The 23,959-nt window shown below is 42.2% G+C and overlaps 1 protein-coding gene across 1 annotated transcript in view; it reads left to right on the top strand.

Annotated features, from left to right (window-relative positions):
- The window catches only part of NF1 (neurofibromin 1), a gene marked incomplete at its 5' end in the record, with an annotated part of 159,497 nt that overhangs the window by 34,589 nt on the left and 100,949 nt on the right, over positions 1-23,959 (top strand). Inside the window, 12 exons of the mRNA XM_018570336.1 lie at positions 145-279; positions 4,268-4,381; positions 5,814-5,893; positions 6,346-6,469; positions 8,355-8,601; positions 9,434-9,507; positions 9,586-9,669; positions 10,239-10,679; positions 10,879-11,018; positions 12,905-13,027; positions 15,719-15,802; positions 15,893-16,009. Coding sequence (XP_018425838.1) covers positions 145-279; positions 4,268-4,381; positions 5,814-5,893; positions 6,346-6,469; positions 8,355-8,601; positions 9,434-9,507; positions 9,586-9,669; positions 10,239-10,679; positions 10,879-11,018; positions 12,905-13,027; positions 15,719-15,802; positions 15,893-16,009 — 1,763 coding nt within the window. The remainder of the gene's footprint in view (positions 1-144; positions 280-4,267; positions 4,382-5,813; positions 5,894-6,345; positions 6,470-8,354; positions 8,602-9,433; positions 9,508-9,585; positions 9,670-10,238; positions 10,680-10,878; positions 11,019-12,904; positions 13,028-15,718; positions 15,803-15,892; positions 16,010-23,959) is intronic.

Here is a 23,959-nt window from a genome sequence, read left to right as displayed (position 1 = left end):
GGAGTCAATTTTGTCCCATATGTTGAAATGCCAATTTTGTGCAAATCTATCTAAACAGAGTTGGTATACTAATTTCCCACATCTTGCACTTTTACTGTCGCTCCAAATTCTGTTTATTGATGGTGTACCAACATTTTTCCTCAGAGCCTGACATTTAAAGAGAAAATGCCATACCTTAAGTTTAAAGAGAAACCAACTGATGTGGAAACTAGGAGTTACAAGTATTTGCTACTGTCTTTGGTCAAGCTCATGCATGGAGACCCAAAGCTGCTATTATATGTAAGTAGATATATTATGATTGTTAGCAGTTCTGCTTAATATTAAATTGAATCTGTAGCCAAAAGTGTTCCATTTTGTTTGTAGATTAGGGAAGGGGCAAAACCTCTGTCTGTTTTTTGTTTGTTTTTTTGTTATAGTTATATCATTCTATAATTGTATATATTATATAATATATTTTTGTTTCTCAGTATTTATCCTCCAGTTCTCACAGAAAGTAATGGGAAACAGTTGAAGGGAAATCTTCTAGTAGGGACCTGTTCTGGTGCAAATGTCTCTCTAAAAACTCACTATATACAGTACACCAAAATCTATTCTATCAACTTTAGATTTACCAAAACAATGTAATATTAACGCCCACCTGAACTATTCAATTTGTGTCCAATCCATTAGGTCCTTGCACTACATAAGTGTTGGTAGAGCTAAAGGAGATTGTATGTCAGATTTTAAAGTGTGTGTGGTGAGCGCAAGAGGGGGACTCTCTCTCCAACAGGACACAGCAAAAAAAAAAATCCAGAGGTCCTAACCATTTTCCAATATATAAAAAAATTAGGGCTGCGGAAATTAACGATTAATCCCTCGATTAATCGTAGATTTTTTTTGATCGAACAAAATTATTTTGATCGATCAAAGTTCTTTGGATGCGTACTCACCTCTCCGCCGCCTTCCGGGTCTTCCGTCGGAGATCCGGTGACGTCACAGACATCGACGTCCCTTGGATTAGTGTGATCCTAGTTCATTTTATTACTTCATTGCTGCGCTGTATGTGTATAGGCCAATGTAGTTGGATCTGTATGTGCGTTATAATCGAAATTAATCGATTTAAAAAAAATTTCGATTAATCGAACAGGAAATTTTTAATCATTACCAGCCCTACAAAAAATATATATGGGGAAAAAACAGATTCCCTTAAATCATCCTTTACTTCATTATGCATACATACTGTGCATACTTGGGTTTTGCACAATGCATTTACTTTCATTATTTGTACAGTATGGTAAAATGGGTATTTTTTTTAAAGTTTATATACTTAAAGTAAACCAGTGGATTTATAAAGATCTCAAACTGCCATATATTTTTGCTAGCAGGTGCTTGCAGGCCAGTTCGGACTTCATGTACAACATCACTTGATCCCCTATCAGATATTTATATAGCGACCAGTTTGTGCCATTCGTGGCTCTAGGTAACGGATACTGTGTCCTTCTATTGCTTAGTGAGGCCGCCTTTCACAGCGGTTAGCCAATAGTGTGGTGCAAGAGGATGGGCACAGCAGGCAAACACAGAAGTTGGTTGCTGTTCACATATCAAAGCACCCCAGTTTTCTGGGGTCTTGGCATGTTTTTTTCAGTTGTCCGATGCCATGTGTGAGATCAAATTACAGTAAATGTTGGACCCTAGGATAAGGACATTGTGTCCATTGTCCTTTTAAAAATAAAGTGTAAGATACTTTATATTTACAAACTCTTATCAGAGTATAAATGATGAGCAGTCTTGCTTCATTGTCTTGAACACAGGGTATTGCTCCCCAAAGATCTTCTGCCAGGATTGATTGACATATTCCATTTCTATTTCCATGTAGTTGCCTACTTTAGGATACTGCATGGGACAAATAGTGGAACATCTGGATAGTGCGGAAAACTTTATCTCCTAAATGTTTACATGGGTATTATCTCAAGGTGCAAGGTGTTAAAAAAAAATTGAAGTATTACTATTACCAAGATAGACTTGACCTTTCATTTTCACACCTGCTTTTCAGACATTTGCATTGACAACACAAAAGGCTGGCACGTGGGTTTTATTTTATTAAAAACAGCTTTGGCATGTTAGATACCACGTCTCATGTTTTTTGTTTTTATTTCCCCTTTAACCACATTTTAACTTTTGTTAAATATTTTTCTTTCTTGTGCATTGATTGAAACCGTAAATCATATACTGTGGGGCTATACTGCTGCCTGCAGGAGGATAGGACAATAGATAACCAAAAATCTGTGGGCCAGCCTGGTATAACTCTTACTATTCTAATTTACGAGTGTGCTAGGAGGATGGACGTCTACTCTTTTCTTCAGTTCTGCTGGGTCTAACTATTTTTTTGGTATCTTTTTTTTTGTTTTTTTTCTCCAATCAAGATTCTTTGCTACATCGCTGCCTAGACTGACCTCCACAATGGCAGCTATCTGGATTAGCCTTTCCTCAGCCTAACTTGGGAGTGCTGTCACCAGACCCCGCTGGGCTGGATTTTGCAGGGCTAGACTTTTTTCTACAGCTCTGCTGTGTTAAGACTATTATTTTACTAGCATTTTTTTTCTATGTCTGTTTGCAGCTTTTCAGAGTGGTCTGCCTTAGCCTGGCTTTTCAAGTACCTGTAGAAATGTTTGCTGAAGCCAACTTATCCTTTAGTGTATCTGGGTCTAGTCCTTGATACAACTCCGGCCCAAGTGTTCCTTCCACAGGAGAAACTTCTGTCACTTCAGTCTCAGAATTGAACTCTGCAGTCCAGGAGCTGTCCGACTCTCTGCTTTTGCATGAGAGTCTTAGGCCTGTTGGTTTCAAGGCAGTCCCATTTGTCCAGTTTCACATCAGTTAATCTAGTCTTTGGACAGACTGATTCATTTGTCACCGAAGACCATGTTGTCCCTGAAGCCTTGCTATCTTTTGGAGGCTCCTCATGACAAACTCCAGTCTTTCAGTCTGGGAAGGAGTTCTGGGTACCCTTTTGGTGCAGGGCACTTAAAACGTTGGTGGCGTTTTGTCTCCTAATCAGTATCCTGCAACGTCGGGCAATTTCGCCATTTGTACAACGTTGAACCATCTTAGTGGAGGGCCTTTCGGTCCAGATTCAGTTGGGCAACACCATGGCAGTGGCATACATCAGTCATCCGAGAGGAACAAGAAGTCTCACCGAGGCAAAAGAGGTAGAGCAGATCTTGCCCTGGACAGAACATCTCAATCTGGCATTGTCAGCTGTGCACATTTAAGGCCTGGAGAGTTGGCAACCAGGCTTCCTCACCTAGCAATGTCTGAACCTGGGGCATCTCCAGGTTTGTCAACTACCTGGGCAGGTTTGTCTCCAGGCACAGCAATCCTCTAGCGGAATCAGTTGTGGTAAGCTGACCTGGTAAGACTCCTGCAGATGCTCTGTGGGCTCTTCCAGATCAGCAGGATATTCTTTCTCAAAGACAAATTTGCCATCCTGCTTCACGGTCCCAGTTCTGAGGGACAGGGACGTCTCTAAATCTGTTATTCCTACAATGCACTAGCTTCATCATTCAAGCTTATGGTCTCCATAATCGGGTTCTGCACTTTCCTGGCATGGCTTGTGTTTCTTGGGCTTTTCAGCATCAAGCAACTGTATCCCAGATTTTTAAGGGAGCCACCTAGTCTTCTGTTCACACGTCCTCCAAGTTCTACCAGTTGAATGCTGAAGCATAATCTGCTTTGGCCATAATGTCCTTCAGGTGGTGCTTTTAGCTGCAGGCGGTCCCCAGTTTTCTGTTTTTCAGTGGGCCTGTTAGCGTGCATTTGCTGTGTAGCCCACCCCTCACTTTGCTTTTGGATGTCCCAAAGGTTAAAGACTTCCTGTGTCTCCTCAATGCACGAGAAAGAAAATAGGATTTATTTATTTTTGCTCACCATAAAATGCTTTTCTTGGAGTCCTTTTGAGGGACACAGGTTCTACCCCTCTGTTTTATAATCATGCTCTGGCTTTGCTACAAAACCGAGACATGCTGGTAGTGGAAGGTGTTATCTTGGGCTGGGCTAGAGTTGTTTTTTTTGTTAGCCAATGTGCAATCCTCCTGTAGGCAACAGCATAATGACTTCCCCCAAGAAAATGTGTTAGGGTGCTGAAATACTTTATTTACTATATAAATGATTGATACTAATAAGCTCTTGTTTGAAGAAAAACTTCCTGCACTTCTCAATATACAGCTTATTAGACGCTATGTGTTAAATTGTCAGTAACTAATCATGTTTTTGTCTTGCTATATTCCAGAACCCAGGAAAACCCGGCCCTGACACACAGAACAGCACTGCAGAGCTAATTAATGGATTGGTGCAGCTGGTCCCACAGACAAACATGCCAGAGATAGGCCAGGAAGCCATGGAGGTGAGAGATTTGGTGTCAGTAGCGGAGTACCTGAGTGACATTCAATCATGTTATTGTGAAATTACAATGACTTTGTAAAGTTTTTGATGGGTATCGATTAGAATCTATATATTTTGCATGCTTTCATTTTTAAATCTTTGTACCTATAAAATCACACTTCCCCACTGTCTAAACCAAAAATGTTTTGCTGTATTTAGGCTTTAAGCCCTATTACCTCAAAACTAGTGTGCAGCTTAGACATTGTAGAATGAGAGATTCCCTTTGGAGTATCTTGTGCTGATATTTTGTTTTCTGACAGATGTGCTCATATATGTACTTTTATTTCAATCTCCCTCTATTTAAGTTGCACACAAATGCTGTGAAAGATGGAGCAGCGGAAGATAGATACTGAAACTGAACCTTGTAATCATAAAGGCTTTAGTGTTTTTTGGAAGTATTAAATTTAGGACCTCAGGGGTGTGGACATTTTGGAAAAAACTACTTGTCCAAGGACTAAAGCTGGGGCCGAATCTACTTGTCCCTCTTGACAAACTACTTGTCCTGATACAAAAAAATAATTTTAACCAAAACCGTATTTAGCAGTGCTAAGAAGCGCTTCTCATTGGTCAATGCCATCAGGTGGCCGCGTTGACCAACGAGTGCTTGCAATTTGCGAGCGAAATTCAGAATGCATGGAACAGGTACAGATAGTACACCCATACTGGTGGACAGGAAGGACCGTTCGCCAAAAGGTAAGTATAGTGGGAGGGAGATTTGTGCGGGTAATTCCATTTTCCCAAATTACTTGGGAAAGTGAATTTACCCTTTAGGGTTGGTGCAGACTTGGGGATTTCCGGGACGTGTGATCGTGTGCGGTTGGCATACAGCGGTTGCATCTGCATGTAAGGGGTTACATCTGTGTGGCAATCGCTGAAAAAAGGTAGATGTACCTATTTTCACGACATGCACCGCGCAGTGTTTTCAACCGTGATCGCATGGGATCGCCCGGGCGTTATTGCAGCAGGAAAATGCGCAATGTGCCTGGCACGACTGGGGTGCCATCCCCTGTATCCAAAACTGTAAAATTGAGTTTTGGCCATAGTTGAGCCTTAATTGGGAACACATTTATTTTCATTTTTCTCTAAGGGCATTTTCTTGAGTGACTTAACTTACAAATCAACAGTGTAGTTTAGGCAATGGAGATTTTAATAGTAGACTGGGGCTTGTCCACCACTGCCTTACGTGCCTTTCTCGCTGCAGTAAACTGCATTTGTTCCCCAACACCCCTAGACACTAGGTTGCTTAGACAGTTGTAGCACCTAGAAATATATATAATGACCTGTTCTGTGCCAAACGTTCTTTTATGTACAAAGCATAACATTTGCAGTAAAAAAAATCCACCATGTAACCTGTTTTAAGTTGTGTGATTTTTATTTTTTTTATTTAATCCTAGGCCTTGTTGGTTCTACATCAGTCAGACAGCATTGAACTTTGGAATCCAGATGCACCAGTAGAGACATTTTGGGAAATTTGGTGGGTAAAGGATATACAAATTCTTAATGTATAATGTGCAGACATGGCTGGGCTGCTTTCCAGACACCAGGATCACTTTTACTCCACAAATAAAAGCCAGTAGATTAATTTTACATTTTTTGTTTGCTATGATGTGTAGCATGCATCCTTGGCAGTCAGAGTTAATAATCGATACATCTAAAGCTGTTTTTATCTGGCAAACTGGTTGATTTTTTTACATAGTGTTCGGCCCAGAATATAAATTTTGATGTATATGCAATTTTTGTTGCAAAATGTAAAAAAGCGGGGAAAATCCCAGAAGTATTGTGCCACAAGTTCGTTGGTTCGGCCCAGAATGAATAGAAGTGTGTAAAAGTATCATTATTTTTTTTTTGTCTTTTTTTTTTTTATTGCTCTCATTTAATTGCATTTTTAGACATTGAGGATTGTGTGTGTTTTTTTCCCCCCCACAGTTCGCAGATGATTTTTTATATCTGTAAAAAGTTGATTGGTCATTCGATGCTCAACAGCACAGAAGTCCTTAAATGGCTGCGAGAAATTTTAATCTGCAGGAATAAATTTCTCCTTAAAAATAAGGTATCAGCAGAACTATGATGTATGAAGTTAGTTGATTTGCAACATGCTTGATATTCATTTTGTAATAGTGTTACACTCACTTTGCAGTATTTTGGATTTACCAACTAAGTAGTGTAAGAGCCTACCTGATATGATTCAGATGGCAAGGATTATTAAAGGAGGCTGTTTCACTAAATAGTTGGTGGTAATTCTGAAGCAGATTGTACAGTTGTATTTATGGTTAAAAAAAAAATTAAAATCTAAAAGCAAATTTAACAGAATGGCTTAAAGATCAGAAAAATTAGCTCAGAGCTAAGCCCAGTGGAGATGTTGTGTCATAAAAAGGAGAGCTGTTCTTGCAAGGATTTCTAGAAATATCAATGTTATGGAAGTGCTTTGTAAGAAGGTACAGTCTAAAATAACATACTTTTTGAAACCCGGATTGTGAAAAGTACAAATGGTGTTTTGATAAAGTCATGTAGGACAATAGTTGTTTGTGTTATTAGTTTATGCAAATTGCATTTGTCTGTCCTTGTGACTTGACTGATATTTCCAAGTGGTCTACATGTTGTTTTTTTTTTTTTCTTGCAACCATAAGAATAAAAAAAAATGACAATTGTTAGTCTCTTCTGGAGACTGAAGGTAGACTGTGAAATATGTAGCAAGCATGGGCTCTGTATCAGGCTCTCTCCATGCAGTTAAACTTCACGAATTAGAGACAAACCCCATTCCTGTGTAAAACACCACTCACCATCACTATCCAAAGATAGCGCTGTTAGAACTGTTAGGCCTGGTTCACACCTAGGCAATTGCATTTTTGAGCTGTTTTCATGTGGGTTTTTTTGTGTGTCCCGTGTGTAAATCGCCCAGTTCCCTCTGCATAGAGGTGTCTATGGGACCAAAACCGTGCGGTAACCGCCCGAAAATAGCTCCTTCACATTTTTTTGCGCAACAGTTGATTTCGCCCACGCGACGCAACGCAAGTGAACAGCCTCCATTGACTTGAATGTGAATCGGTATTTTGCGCAACAAATCGCCCTAAGTGTGAACCAGGCCTCATTGAGTGGAGGAATGATTCATAGGCAGGTTTTGGTGTTTAGGTGGAAGTCTATGTATGCATAAGTTTACATGCCACCATTCTGACAATGCTGGGCCTAGTGATAGGTAGAACCTTCTTTTCCCAAATCTGAAAATTGTACTATTGGGAAATCCAGAGGCCCTATTGATATGTACTGTAATTCTGTACCTTATGTGGCAGACATTTTAAGTGCATTTCCTCAATACGACTCTTTACCTGGTATTTGTGACCAAGGTCTAATCATTATGACATGGCTTAGTATTACCCTTCAAAATATCCCAAAATCTTCAGAGTATTGAAGGACCCCTTGTAAATGACTTGCATAGGCTGACATTGACTTTCCTTTGAAAATACTAGCTTTCTTGCTTCAACAATTTCTTAGTCGCTGACTTGGAACAAGCACACATAAGAGGGAATCAGAACTCCTGATCTATGTACTTTTTATTTGGGCAGTGACTAGGGAAGGACTGAAGTCAGCTTGACCAACAAGCAACTAGCATTTTTTTATCATAGAGAAATATGTGGACTGTCATGCTGACTTCTGAAAATTCTAGTTGCCTGGATTTGTTTCTAACAAAGCTTATATAGTGCTTTTAAAGTCACATTATTTGTATTATCTGGAAAAAAAACTGTTCTGGGTCATGGACTAAGAGTATGAGTGCATTTTAGAAGATAATGTCAGCTATGGTAGTCTTTTATATTTCATGGCAAGTTGATTTTAGGAGCAGGTTTGCCCTTTGTCCAAAAATCTTTATTGTAAAGGATACTGTATACCCCCCTGAGCTTGTGTCTGTACACCATGTAGATAATACTGGTTCTTTCTTATAGGAGTGTGCTGCTGTCGGAAGTGCAATTCCAATATGTCGTCAAGCCCAGACTAAATTAGAAGTTTGTCTGTACATGTTTCTCTGGAGCTCAGACATTGAAGCAGTTCTAGTGGCCATGTCCTGTTTTCGAAACCTGTGTGAGGAGGCAGATATACGTTGTGGGGTTGATGAAGTATCTGTTCATAATTTCTTGCCAAATTATAACACTTTCTTGGAGTTTGCATCTGTAAGCAACATGATGTCCCTGGGTAAGCATATATTGCACCGTAGTTCGTTATACTCTGTAGTTAATATCTGCTCAGGGTTTTTGTACGGCGATTTTGTTTGCAATACGTTTCAAAAACAGCTACTTTGTCTTACCGTGTCACTAGGTTCAGACTGACTAATTTTAAAAAGCTTAGTTTCTGGCTGATGATGGATAAGCATACTTCCATCCGTTGGTTGGAATTCTCATGCCATCCACTGGACCTTTACTTGAGGCCCTTTTGAATTGATTTAGCCTTTACAGTTAGCATGGTAATAAAGGAGAACTGGATTTTCACTCAACCTCATAGTTCGAGCCGACGTGTGGCAATGAAACTGTCACACGTTAGCTTAATAGATCGGGAAGTGAGCGAACACATACCGTCGCTCGCTCACTTCTCGATCCTGTCCCTGCAGAGAGCCGTGACTGTCACTCACGGCTCCCTGCAGGGATTCCCCCCTCCCCGCTCCGATCCTCCAGCGCTGACTGGAGGAACGAACGGGGATGGGTACAGCTGGCTCTGCCTCTAGATGGGCAGAGCCAGCTGTCAATCAGTCAGCTAGGTGGATCTCGACCATAATGTTGGAATCTGTCCCGGCTGCGGCCTTCTCAGTATTCCGCGAGCTGTATACTGAGCTTTGGGTCACAGGAGGACGCTAGTTTATGTCGTCCCATGACCCTGAGGAGAACTATGGGGAAAAACACTTACCCCATAGTTCTCCTTTTAAGGTTCTTTCTGCATTGTTATGTTAGACGAACATTGGTTTTAAAGTATCCAGTGGGGTTTTTTTTAGAGTGTTTTCCTGGTTGACTTTGCTACATTATGTACACTTTAGGTAGAGCAGCTCTACAGAAGCGTGTCATGGCCTTACTAAGAAGAATAGAACATCCCACTCCTGGGAACACAGAAGTGAGTCTGTCTTCATTTTTATTTATTTTTAATAGAAAGTGTTCTATGTATATACTTATATTCTCTTGCTGTTCCCAGGCTTGGGAAGATACATATGCGAAGTGGGAACAAGCAACAAAGTTGATTCTGAACTTCCCAAAGACTAAGCTGGAAGATGGCCAGGTAACGAAAACATTTTAAGTCCAATTCTAGCCAAAACCTTTACATTACTTTTGAACAGAAATGGGAAAAGGTCTTGTTTCTAGTTGGTGAACCCGTTAAGATTTCCCTTCGCATTCTGTCCCTGAGACACTGGTACAAAAAGTTGGAGGGAGAACAAGTGTTACAACTGTAGAACACTGACAGCAGTAAGCAGTGGTGGAGGTTTAACCCATTCCCCTTTGTACTAGAACAAGTGTTTGTCTTTCTGTCTTTGCGTTCTGTCCCTCTGATATCCTGTCGACAGTTGCACAAAAACAAATGTACGTTTTTAATTTTGTTAATGAAATGTACTGTTTTTTAGACAAACTGAAGAAGTAATGTATACCTTGCTCATTGTCATCCTGTCAGAGTTCGATACTGTAGAGTGATGCTTATATTGTTCCTGCTTTGTTTTTTGAGAGCATAATAAAAAAAAAATTGATCACCATGGATCTTGTCTCTAAACTAACTTATGATTCTTTTGTTCACGCGAAGATTTTTGCTGTGTAAAAATACTGCTTATAGTAACTAAGCTTGAATGTTTTTGGCAGGTTACAGAAAGCCTTCATAAGACCATTGTGAAGAGGCGAATGTCTCATGTAAGCGGAGGTGGTTCTATAGACCTGACTGATACAGATTCGCTACAGGAGTGGATTAACATGACCGGTTTCCTTTCTGCCCTTGGTGGTGTCTGCCTGCAACATCGCAGCAATGTGGGGCTAGTTACTTACAGTCCACCTATGGGTCCTGTTAACGAGCGCAAGGGTTCTGTTATCTCAATGGTTTCTACTGAAGGCAATGCAGAAACTCCTGTCAGCAAATTTCTTGATCGGCTTCTCTCATTGATGGTCTGCAACAATGAGAAAGTTGGAATTCAAATTCGGACAAACATCAAAGATCTGGTTGGTTTAGAGCTGAGCCCTGCTTTGTATCCAATGCTTTTCAACAAAATGAAGAACAACATAAGCAAGTTCTTTGACTCCCAAGGGCAGGTAAGTAAAATTCATCTTTTATGAAGAACTAATGTGTTGAACATGTGTTCTCGTAGATTTTGTATTGAAGTTTGGCGGTGTAATCCAAAAGGCAAAAGTTCATCTGTCTGCAGCCTGCTTATGCATCAACTTTTTCTGGTTCTCTTGGGTTTCATTAGTAAAACTATTATTACAGTGAGTCCTGTTCTTTGCATTACAGGTTTTGCTCAATGACACAAACACCCAGTTTGTTGAACAGACGATAACCATCCTGAAGAACTTGCTTGATAATCACACAGAAGGCAGCTCTGAACATTTGGGGCAAGCTAGTTTAGAGACCATGATGCTAAATCTAGTCAGGTAACTGTATAATTTGACAATGCTACAAACTTAAAACAAAAATCCATCAAAGGGTTAACCAAAACAAAAATCCATCAAAGGGTTAACCAAAAATTATGTTTTCACATTCCCACAAGTTCTTGTCTTTGATCCTACGATCTGCAGTATACTCTTGTCCTGATCCTACAGTCTGCAGCACATTCCAGTCCTCATCCCACAGTCTGCAGCACATTCCAGTCCTCATCCCACAGTCTGCAGCACATTCCTGTCCTCATCCCACAGTCTGCAGCACGTTCCTGTCCTCATCCCACAGTCTGCAGCACGTTCCTGTCCTCATCCCACAGTCTGCAGCACGTTCCTGTCCTCATCCCACAGTCTGCAGCACGTTCCTGTCCTCATCCTACAGTCTGCAGCACGTTCCTGTCCTCATCCTACAGTCTGCAGCACGTTCCTGTCCTCATCCTACAGTCTGCAGCACGTTCCTGTCCTCATCCTACAGTCTGCAGCACGTTCCTGTCCTCATCCTACAGTCTGCAGCACGTTCCTGTCCTCATCCTACAGTCTGCAGCACGTTCCTGTCCTCATCCTACAGTCTGCAGCACGTTCCTGTCCTCATCCTACAGTCTGCAGCACGTTCCTGTCCTCATCCTACAGTCTGCAGCACGTTCCTGTCCTCATCCCACAGTCTGCAGCACGTTCCTGTCCTCATCCCACAGTCTGCAGCACGTTCCTGTCCTCATCCCACAGTCTGCAGCACGTTCCTGTCCTCATCCCACAGTCTGCAGCACATTCCTGTCCTCATCCTACAGTCTGCAGCATTTTTTTGCAGCTTTGTTGTCTTCTTGCTTTTCACTGCTGCCTCCTGCTCTGCAATCTCTCACAGCGTCATTGTTTTCTGCATGAATTTCTGTGGTTCTTAGTTTGGGCATGTGGCAGAGCATGATATAGGTCCCAGGACCAGACTTTGACTTTGAAGCAGCAGCTTAGAAGCTCGGAGGAACTGAGGTGAGCCACGATACGGAGCTCTAACTCTAAAAACTCCAATCAGGGGACATACAAAAATCATTTATATTGAAAATTTGTTTCTGTTGGGTCTCTGATCTAAGTTGTAACGTTAAATCCTAGTATTGTGCCTTCCAGTAGGAGTCAATGTTGCATGCTAAGCTAAAAGGTTGCAAGGTATACAGCTTAGCTTGCGAAGTATGGTATTCAAAACAGTACTCCATGCATGGCATATGTTCATCTTGCCACTGGATTTTTACTCCTAAATGATGGAAATAATCTAATAATCCTATTTCATATACATTTCCCCCTCCCACCCTTATACTACACAACCTTGTTGGATGCCACCGAGTGCAGATTATAGGGTTTTCAGAAGTTTTTTTCTTAAAGTGTAACTCCAGGCAAAAATCATAATCCTCGGTTCATTTTTTGTTGTCCCACATAAATAGCCCACCCTGCTGTTGTAGCGGGTTGTAATCCTCATTTGAACATTTTCACATCTTTTTTGCCGCTTAGACTTTGTTAGTGGTACTCTCCCATCTGATAGGTCTTCATGAGGGGAAAAATGGCTACTGAAGTTTTGGTTCCTTAGACACCTGTACTTCCACAGCCTGGTGATTGGGAAAGGATAGAACAGCATGTTGATTAGGTCATCTATGTGCTCTCCCTTCCTTCAGGGCAAGTTCAGAAATTGCCTGACAGCACTATGCAAAACAAAAGGTGTTGATTGGCCTCACTGGTGGGCCTTAGGGTTTAAGTTCTTATACCATTGGTGTGTAAAACTGTTTTATATAAATGTAACTCAAAGTTTTTGTTTTGCCTGCACTTTTGTTCTCATTGATATTTGAATATATCGGTTGTGACTTTTGTGAATAGATCATCTTTTCATTTCTCAATTTTCACAGATATGTACGTGTTCTGGGTAACTTGGTGCATGCCATACAGATCAAAACCAAGCTGTGTCAACTGGTGGAAGTGATGATGGAACGAAGGGACGACCTTTCTTTTTGTCAGGAAATGAAGTTTAGGTGAGATTCTTTAACACTTGAAAAACACGAATAATAAAAACATTACAAATATGTAAAGGTTAAGTGCAGGAGTCCTGTCCTGATGGATCCTGTCTGCGTCAGAGCACAGACACCCGCACGGATGTGCAGATCGGGCGAGCGTACGGTCATGTACTCCCATAGAGAACAGGCTGCTGCGTGCACTCACACACAGCACCTGTCCTTCCCGGTAGCGGCCTGATATGGACGTGCACGCCGCACGGATCAGTATGGGCCGGCTCTTAGTAGTGTGAATGAGGCCTAAAACTTCCTTCCTACCTAAGAGGGTCTCAGTCTTTCACCTCTATCACGAAACTTCATTATACCGCACCTCTGTCCATCTCCAGTTCATCCGAACTACTACTCCCTTTATTGCCTGGATGTAGTTCAGGCTGTGAGTTTCTCACAACCACTTCTTCCTTCAGAGAGCCTGACTGTCTTTGTTATTACTGATGGTTCCTTTAAAGGTGAACTGGCTTCATGTTCCACCATTTTTTGGTGGCTCAGACAGATCATCATTCAAACTTATGGTGTTAAGGATTGGGTGCCACCCTATGCTGTCAAGCCACACCACTGGATTTGTAAATGCCTCTTGGGCTCTTTGGCATCAGGCTACTGTTTTGCAGATATGCAAGGCTGCCATCTGGTCTTCACTTCCCATTAGGGATGTCCCGATACCGATGCTAGTACCGGTATCGGGGCCGATACAGGGCATTTTCAGGAGTACTTGTACTCCTGAAAATGCCCCGATGCCTAGATCAGATACCGGCCGTTTAAATTTTTTTTCAACTATCTTCGGCCATTGACCCCTGTAGCCCCTCCCCCGGAATACCTCTCCACCAAACGAGGCTCCCTCTCTGCTCTGACCTCTCCGGAAGTGTGACAGCATGGCGGGGGTAAGTGTTGTGTGGACAGTCTCTTCTCCCTGCTGGTCCTGGCTGCAGAGCTCTGTGTCCCTTTCACAGACCTCTGTAGCCAGCACGAGAAGGCAGAAGAGACTACAGCTGTGATCCCCCACTGCCCCCCTCCCCCCTGTATCTTAGCTGCTGCTGCTCCTCCATGTCCTGTCCTTTTCAACTTTATGAATCGGTTTCCTTTTGGTGATATACCTCAGTGTCAGATGCCCATGCTCCTTGCTGCGTTGGTATCGGCAAGTACATGAGGGACAGTACTTGTACTTGGTCTTGAAAAAGTGGTATCGGGACATCCCTAGTTCCCATGTTGTCACGTTTTATCAGGTAGATGTTTAGGCCTCATCTGATGCCAGCTTTAGACATAAGGTTCTTAAGATTACTTTTTGTACTGCAGGCATTAGCATTTTGTTTGCCGTTTCCCACCTCTCGGTTAGATTGCTTTTGGATGTCCCGGCATTACAATAGTGTCCGTCAATGAATGAGAGAAAAAAAAAATGGTAGTTTTTGTACTCGTCATAAAAATCCTTTTCTCTGAGTCTGTTGTGGAGCACAGGTCTCACCCCTCTTTGTTTATGAACTGCTTTGCAACAAAAAAGATGCATGCTGAAAGTAGCAAGTGTTATCCTGGGCTGGCCCACAATTTTGTTTTGTTTTGTTTGCCAGTGTCCAGTCCTTCTGTAGGAAACAAAATAACCCAACAGTGTCTAAATTCCTGTGTCACTCAATGGACTCCAATAGATTTTACTGTCAGTACAAGAATCCTATTTTTTATTCCTATGAGACCATAACAAAATGTGTTGTAGTGTTTTTTTAAAAACAGATTTGATGCTTTTAAATCACTGATTTTTAATTTCTGCTGATTTTAAATGGATCTTCATTTGAAGATATTTTTCAAAGAGTTTGTGGGCATTTAAATATTTTACATATTCTTGACAAACAGTACATAAGCTTTAAGTAGTAAACGCCGGACCAAGATAAGAGTCTGGGAACCATTAAAGCAAGTCCGCAAGGCAGCTCCTTTTTTCTGTCTTCACAGGTTTCTTAAAAGTTTTTATTTATTGTGGGCATTAAAACCAATCGATCTTTGAGTTTAATTCATGTTTTGTAGTTGATTCTACTTTCAGGTCAACTTGTATTTGTGAACTGGAAAGAGAAAAACAAAATCTAAAATTGCTGTAGTGTATGCACTACACCAGTGGTGGTCAACATGGAAATAAGAGGACGTCCAGTGCAGCGCCCGACACTTCGAGATGCCGCCACAATAGCAGCACAATTTTGGCCACTGTGATTTATTATATTGTTAGGCAATAGGCTGTAATGCACCTCAAGGGCCCAAAATTTTGCTCCTGCATTTTTTGCAGTGTACCGCAACACACAAAATATATTAACAATAACGCATGCTGAGCAGAAAGGTGGTGTAAAAGAAGCTCCATGTGTCAGTAGCCACAGTTAAATCTCTTGGCATTGGTGTCAGTGGCTGCAGTAATGACCCTTGGCATTGGTGTTAGTGGCCATAATGATAACCCCTGGCATTGGTGTCTACTATTTACCCCTCCCAATTGCACTGAGGCTCAAGTTGCAGTGCTATTTAAACTCCCCTCCACCCACCCCAGTTGGTGGTCAGTGGCAGTTTTGCGCACCAGGGCACTACAGTATTGATGACACAGCTGATTTACGTGATTTTTTTTTTTTTTTCCTTTAAATTGCTTTTGTTTATAAAAAGCCTTGTGGTAGTTGACCTTTTGCCATTTATTTTTAGGAACAAGATGGTGGAATACTTGACTGACTGGGTAATGGGAACATCTAACCAAGCTGCAGATGAGGATGTAAAATGCCTCACAAGGTATTCAATCCTACTGTTGTTCCAATGCAAAGTAGAGTCTTTGTCTATAAATATCAGGTAATGTGATATTTTTCCTCCGTTTTTCTGCAGAGATTTGGATCAAGCAAGCATGGAAGCAGTTGTATCTCTTCTTGCTGGCCTACCTCTTCAACCCGAAGAAGGAGATGGTGTTGAGTTAATGGAAGCTAAATCACAATTATTTCTCAAGTAGGTGCATGCTCCAGTTTTATTATTTGCAATATTTATAATAGCACAAGCATATTCTGAAGCATTTTACAGCTTATATAGAAACATTTGCATAAGTTTAAAGAGCACCAGTGTTGGGAGAAAGAAAAAGCTTTGCTGACATGTAGCCTGCAAAGGTTTCTTCCTTAGTCTTAGATTCAAATTACTTGCTGACTCAACAGCTTCAATACTTTCTATGCTTCATTTAGAACACGGTTAAAGCAAGCAAGATTAGAAATCCTTAACTGCTTTGTTGTTCGGTTTATGTAACTATAATACATTTATTGTAACCCTTGGACCAACCTGCAGGTCAACTAGGATTTTTAGTAAGAAAAGTTAGCAGTGACCATCTATGTACAGTGGCTATAGAAAAGACAACAATATCACAAATTCTCCACAAATGTGGCTTGTACTGGGAGTGTTGCAAGAAAAAAGCCTCTCCTCAAGAAAGGTCACATGCGGTCACGACTGAGCTTTGCAAAATGATATGTCTGGCGGAAGTCCAATACAGCTCACCATCCAAATAACACCATTCCTATAGTAAAGCAAGCAGGTGGCGATATCCTGTTATAGGGGTGTTTCTCTGCATCAGGGACTGCTACTTGTCAGGATGGAAGGAAAAATGGATGGGGCACATTACTGTCAATTTCTTGAGGAAAATCTGCTGCCACCTGCCAGGAAAATGTCAATAGGAAGAAGGTTTACCTTCCAACATGACTGACCCGAAGCACACAGCAAAAATGACCATACAGTGGTTGATGGAGAAAAAGGTGAATGTCCTTGCGTGGCCTTTTCAGAGCCCAGACTTAAACCCTATTCTAAATCTGTGGAATTCACCCCACTCTGGATAAAACCAAAAAGGCACACAGCCCGGGCCAAGATAGGAGCATGCCCTTCGATAATTCCGCCTTCCTAACCCTAATGAATGACCACCACCTAGTGGATGTGTGGAGAGAATTGAACCCGACGGTTAAAGATTATACATATTACTCCAACCCACACCAAGTTTTCTGTAGAATTGACCATGTTCTCACCCCCCAACGATGCCTAAGTCACTTTATATCGTCTAAGATTAAAGCAGTCCCATGGTCAGACCATGCTCCAAATGTGGTACAGTTCCGCCCAGAGGGAGGAGCTCAGGGTAGGGGGCAATGGAGAATTAACGAATCATTGTTGTCCACTGTGGACAACATTTCTCTTATTGAACTATACGCTAAACAATACTTTGAGCTGAATGAGGGGTCCGTCCGGCCTTCAGTAGTTCTTTGGGAGGCCCATAAGGTCACAATGCGGGGGCAGCTCATTGAACTAGCCTCCCGCCCCTAAAAAGAGAGAGGGAGGAAGGTAGCCGCACTACAGCATGAGTTGGAAGCACTTGACCGAGCACTAAAGGATAAATTCAACCGTGGGCTCCTGACGCGCCTGAATTTGGTAAAGCTGGAACTGAACCTCCTGCTGGATCAGGGCGCAGAAAGGGCCTTAAGGTGGACCAAACACAGATTTTACTCACGGGCAAACAAACCTGGCACATTATTAGCTAGAAAACTAAACACATTGCCTGATAGCCCGGCCCCTATTAGATTGAACACCCCTGGTGGCACAATCTTGGCAAACCCTGAAAAGATTTTAGCATCCTTCCAAGAGAACCTTACCTCTCTCATATACTAAATCTAGCACTTTTAGCGCAGAAAAGGCAGACGACATCTTACTGGATGTTGCACTCCCGCAGATCGCACGGGATGACTTGGACCACCTCAACTCAGATGTGACTACTGAAGAAATACTTCTGGCTATTAAACACCTCAAACCATCTAAAGCCCCTGATGGCTTCTCGGCCCTCTACTATAAAAAATTGGCTCCCCTCCTGGCACCTAAACTGACCGCAATGTACAACTCCCTCAGACAGGGCCGAACACTACATTCCTCCTCACTCCTAGCCTATGTATCAATGATTCCCAAACCTGACAAAGACTCACTGAACCCCAATAACTATAGGCCCATAACTTTGCTGAACATTGACATCAAAATCCTAACTAAAATCTTAGCCACACGTCTTAATCTCATCCTCCCCAGTATCGTCCATAGGGATCAAGTGGGCTTTATCCCTGGTAGGCAGGCAGGGGATAATATCCGCAAAAATAATCCACCTAATCCACACCCACAAGTCTCGTAATATTCTGGGATTCCCATTATCGCTAGATTTACAGAGGGCATTTGATTCCATCTCCTGGGAATACCTACACTATATCCTTCATAAATGGGGATTTGGAGACTCCTTTTTAGTGTGGTTATGGGTTCTATACTCTTCTCCAATGGCCCAGGTAAAGTACCAGGGGCACCTATCCCAGGAGATCCCTATCCACCGGGGAACCTGCCAAGGCTGCCCACGATCCCCAGCCCTCTTTGCTCTGGCAATTGAACTCCTGGCCATACTCCTTCGATCGAGCCCCAACATCAAAGGAATTGAACTGGCAGCAGTGGAATATAAGGCCAGCTTGTTCGCAGATGACGTTATGCTTACCCTGACACAGCCACACACCACAGTTCCTAACCTGCTTAACCTTCTACAGCAGTTCTCCACAAGTCCGCTGCTTTGAATGTAACTCTACCTGCCCCGATGTATGAGCATGTTCGCCCCAATTTTTCGTTCGCCTGGGCTAAGTCCTACATGTACCTGTGTATTAAAATTACGGCCTCTTATGATACCTTGTATTCCGCGAATTATATCCCACTATTCAAAACGTTGAAACAATTACCTCATGGTCGACCCATAATCTGTCGTGGCTGGGTAAAATATCAGCGGTTAAGATAGCGCTCGTGCTCAAACTCCTATATCACTTCAGAACCTTGCTGGTACAAATTCCCCCTTATGCTATGCGCTCGTTGCAGCGGAGTATCATCCAGTTTATCTGGCATCCCCTCAGGGCTAGGGTGGCGAACTACTCTATACAAACATAAAATTGAGGGAGGAGTGGGCCTCCCCAATGTATTGCTGTACTATCAAGCCGCTCAACTCATACCACTGATAACTATGCACCAGCGTCATTCACCCCCTCTCTGGCTTATGTTGGAAATCCCAAACTGCTCCCCAATGCCTCTTACGGCTTTGCCCTGGATACCAGCCTGTGATAGACCTAGGACCCTAAGCCCTCTCATGATGCATACACTAAAGGTGTGGGACTCGATTAAATATTCAGCACACCTGCTTTCACCATACCTTCCATTGCTTCCCTTGTTCGCCCAACCACTTTTCAGGCCGGGCTTGGACAACCCCACTGCCTTTAGTTGGTGGACAAACAACGGAATTCGGGTAGTGCATGACTTACTGCGCTCCTCAGCCATTCCTTCCTGGCAATACTTGCGGGAACACAATCAAATACCGGGGGCTGAACATTTTAGATATCCCCAACTCCACCATTGGATGTCCTCTGAGGAGGGACCCCACTAATTTACTTGTTTCGAACATATGTGTCTTCACTCCCCGGAAGGCCCAGGCCTTATCACAATTCTTTACTCACAATTGAATAGACTGGTCAGCCACACTTCCCACACCTATGTCCGCAGCTGGGAAGGGGACCTACACCGACAGTGGTCCATGCAGGAATGGCAACGGATATGGTGCAATATCGCAAGATGCTCCATCCGCGTTACAAATGCTGAGGTAGCCTACAAGGTAATGATGAGGTGGTATCTGGTCCCAGCAAGGGTGTAGCGCCTGTTCCCCACATCCTCGGGTACCTGTTTCCGAGGGTGTGGAGAAATGAGGATATGCTACACACCTGGTGGCGCTGCCCCCTGGCTACTCGGTTTTGGGTCAGGATATTTAAACTAATTGGCTCCCTATTCTCTACACATATTCCAATAAATTTTCAATATGCCCTGTTCCATATGTCTATATCAGGATTGAGTAAGCCTCAAAAGGCTCTGGCGCACTTTATCTTTTTGGCGGCCAAACTGACGCTGGCTGGAAACTGGAAGAAACAACAAATTCCCTATGTGGAATTTACGCACAGGTTGGATCATATTATGCTTAATGAGCGACTATCTAGTATCTTGGAAGATAAACACTCCAGGTTTCTAAGTGTGTGGGAACCATGGCTCTCATCCCGTCATCCAGGGATAGATCCAACGAGCTACCGAGGTATATGAGGTGGGATGGATAACTGCTGGATAGCTGTACGAGACATGGGGAGTGGCAGTTATGGATACTCCGTAGGATGTTTGGCGTGAGCGAATTATGGGACCCCCCCCCCAACCCCTAGTAGTACGGGTAACCGGGCACTACTACCCCCTTAACACCCTTTTACCCCTTCTCTGCCTCTTTATGTTTCTTGGGGCCTTTACCCCACCCTATGTTCACGGTCGATAATTGGCTCAATGCCAAGGAGCACGGAACTGGCGTCTATGCAAATGCCATATTGTCGACTTATTGTGATTAGCGCTTAAGACAGCATGGTCTCCCTGTTCCTTGAGTGCGCATATATATATTGTGTAGTCCCAGTTCCTGGGATTTCATGATTGTAATGAAGACCCAATGTGATGATGCACTGTGAACCAATATCTTTATAATGTTTTGATATTTGGAAAAAGTTCAATAAAAATATTGACACAGAAAATCTGTGGAATGACTTGAAGACTGGAGTCCACAAATGGACCCCATCAAATGTAACTGAACTTGTACTGCAAAGATGAGTGGGCAAATATTGCAAAGTCTAGATGTGCAAAGTTAGTAGAGACATATCCCAACAGACTAAAGGCTGTAATTAAAGCAAAAGGTGGGTCAACAAAATACTGACACATGGTGGTGATCTTTTTTCCAGCTCAGTGATTCTGTTTTTTAATTCGCTTTATTTTTTTCTGACATATTGGTGTTATATCATTCACTTGGCTGTTATAAGTTGCACTGAGTAAATACAGCTGGATAAAACAAAAATTGTCTTCATTTCAGGCTGCAAAGCAACAAAATGTGATAATTTTAATGGGGGTTATTTTTTTTACCCATTGTATTTCTCAGTACAGGTTTCCTTTAAAAAAAATGAATCTCTAGTATAGCAGTTTTTTTTAAACTTGAGGTTTTGTCAAATATCCTTTGGCTATGAATGGGCAAAGTAACAATCTCGTTAGTGTTCTTAAAATGTAAATTTCTGTGCCAGTCTACATCTGACTACGAATCTGTAAAGCTTGTAGCCAGAGCAATAGAGTGTATTATTGTATGTGTTGTAGCCAAAACCTGCCAAAATTTAGGTAAAACCACAGGTATACTCAGTGTTGTCTTTGGGCTTACTGCATTAAGCGCTTTGTTTTTTGAGATGCTGGTCAAGGTTCATATCTGCTTAAACACTGAGCTTGTGTTATACTAGGAGCTTTGCACTTACATTTAGCAAGTAAATTGGAATAGGCCTGCTGTCTGACAAACAATAACCATTAACAATTGGCAAAACCATTGGGGCTAAAATCCTTGCAATGTATATAGTTTTGAGATTGAAAGGTTTGTCTTTTCTCTGCTTTGCACATTAGGGCCTTTTTAAAACAGAAAAGTATCTGCGTGTCTCACTTCTGTCACAAATCCAAAAAATAAGGACTAATTCCTAATTTTAGGATAGTGGCCATGCTTTACAGGCCCCAGGCCATGATGAACCCATTTGGTGGAATCCTATACCTATATAGGTGAAACTCGAATAATTAGAATATTGTGCAAAAGTAATTGCAGTAAGTGCTGCAAAAGGGGCCCAAACCAAGTACTGAGTACATATGCATGCTTGTACTTTTCAGAGGTCCGATATTGTTCTATGTACAATCCTTGTTTTATTGATTGCATGTAATAATCTACTTTTTTGAGGTTGTGGATTTGGGGTTTTCATGAGCTGTAAGCCATAATCATCACAATTATGACAAATCACGGCTTGAATTATCTTGCTTTGCATGTAATGAGTCTATCTCATATATTAGTTTCACCTTTTAAGTTGTATTAGTGAAATAAATGAACTTTGCACGATATTCTAATTAATCGAGTTTCACCTGTAGATTCCTTCAGGAGTTTGTATGCCGGAAGGGTAAAGTTTGGCTGCTATGTGTTTAGTGCCCTGCGTAGGCTGCTATCACCCATCCAGACCACCACTTGTGGATACAGGGCTGGTCCCTGCCATTTGGTGCTGGCAACCCCTTCTGCGTGTATTCTCTCATCCCCTTTGGGGATTAGCCTTGTGTGCTTCAAAGCATTTAAAGTGACATTAAAGTAAAAAAAAATGTTCCCTCCCCCCATTTTAATGTTAGCACTTACCTTAAATGATGTCTCTTAATCCGATCTTCTTTCCTGATGTCCAATCCAGCGCTGACTCCTCTGTGCTTGCAGGCACTTCCGATCCAGCGCTGTCTGCATGCGGGTGCACGCGTCCATAGACTTACCTTGCGTCTCTGCTCGTCTCCCGGCCGAGAATCCGAACTGCGCATGCGCCCACCCCCAAGATCCTTTGCGGCCGCACGAGCAGTTCGGATTCTCAGCGCGGGAGTGCGCCGTGCTAACGAGTTTAAACAAGTGATAACAAGCGATAAGTTTAAACCGCTGTTAAAGCGGTTTTTGTTTTTTTAAAAAAACTTTTTGCCTATATCTACTGCTTACTAGCAGTAGATATAGGCAAAAAGACAGAGGCTTTAGAACCCCTTTAAAGATGTGTGTTGAGCCCCAGGGCACTACAGTATTGATGACACATCAGTATTGATGATTCTTTTTTTCCTTTTAACTGCTTTTGTTTATAAAAACCTGTGCAGTAGTTGCCATTTTCCATTTTTATTTTTAGGAACAAGATGGGAGTGGAACACTGTTTTTAAATCATTGAGTATGCCTTGTTAGGGCTGCAACACACTTTTGGGTGGTAACCCCGCCCATTTTATGTGCCGCATACACATGCTGTTGTGTGTGTGCGCACCTCCTCTGTGGTCCAGCCAGCTCCCCACGAGGTCCAGGAAATATCTTAATTGCTGCTGCCACCTTACAGTAACTGGGTCACAAATGGTATTAGCCCTTGCTACCTCACCAGTGGTTTGTTAGTACTCCTTGTGGTAAATTTCTCATTGTGGTAAATTTCTCACTTTTCATACTGTAGTATGGAGGATTATCAAGCACAAGGGTAACAGTTCTGTGGGCCTTGCCAGCTTACGAGCCACTAGCAGTTCTGGGGTGGCTTGCAGTGTACCTCAAGAACCTGACACCGATAAACCTGAGCACTGTTGCCTACTTGATTCCATACTTTCCTTAGAGTCCTCTTCAACTCCTTCGGACATGGCCCCCCCACACCCCCCCCTTTGTTTTGTCCAGAGAGGAGTTTTTTGCAGCTTTCAAAAAATGTCAGAAATGAAAACTTGATTCAGAATGCATGGATTCCTCACTCTCCTCCTAGTGTCTATCTCTGATTTCTGTGTGACTGCAGCTGCTTTTAAACATTCAGCTTAGATGAGTGTACCTATTCCTTTTGATGAGTTGGTACATGCAGTCTCAGTCTGCTGGCCTAACTCTTAAGCTTAAAATATATTTCTACGATTGCTTTCAAATTTAAGAAAACTCATATGTTTGTGTTTCCTGATCACTAAGCACACCTAAAAATAATTTTAACAAAATGTTTCTTACCTTTTAGGTGTTTCTGTGTAACAGGCCTTTGCAAGATTCTCTCTATTCTCCAGTTAGAGGAAACTCTGGCTCTCCCCATAGAAAGATTAGGGACAAACTGAGCTTCCCCTCATTAACATACAATGATTCTAGGTCTAGATTCACAAAAATCTTGTGACCTCCACCTGGCAGGCCAATTGTGTCTGCTACAGACAGCCCAACTGAGAAGGTGGGAAAATTTGTAGATGGCTCACTAAAACCCTTGGTGCAGCTTTTGCCTTCATTTGTCCTTTATACAGGTGAGATTCTACATGGCCTAGATGGCTTTC

The sequence above is a fragment of the Nanorana parkeri genome, unplaced genomic scaffold (assembly GCF_000935625.1).
Source record: "Nanorana parkeri isolate BGI_ZX_2015 unplaced genomic scaffold, ASM93562v1 scaffold1510, whole genome shotgun sequence".
Lineage (NCBI taxonomy): Eukaryota > Metazoa > Chordata > Amphibia > Anura > Dicroglossidae > Nanorana > Nanorana parkeri.
The sequence above is the reverse complement of the archived record's forward strand: the minus strand, read 5'-3'. Positions and strand labels throughout refer to the sequence as shown.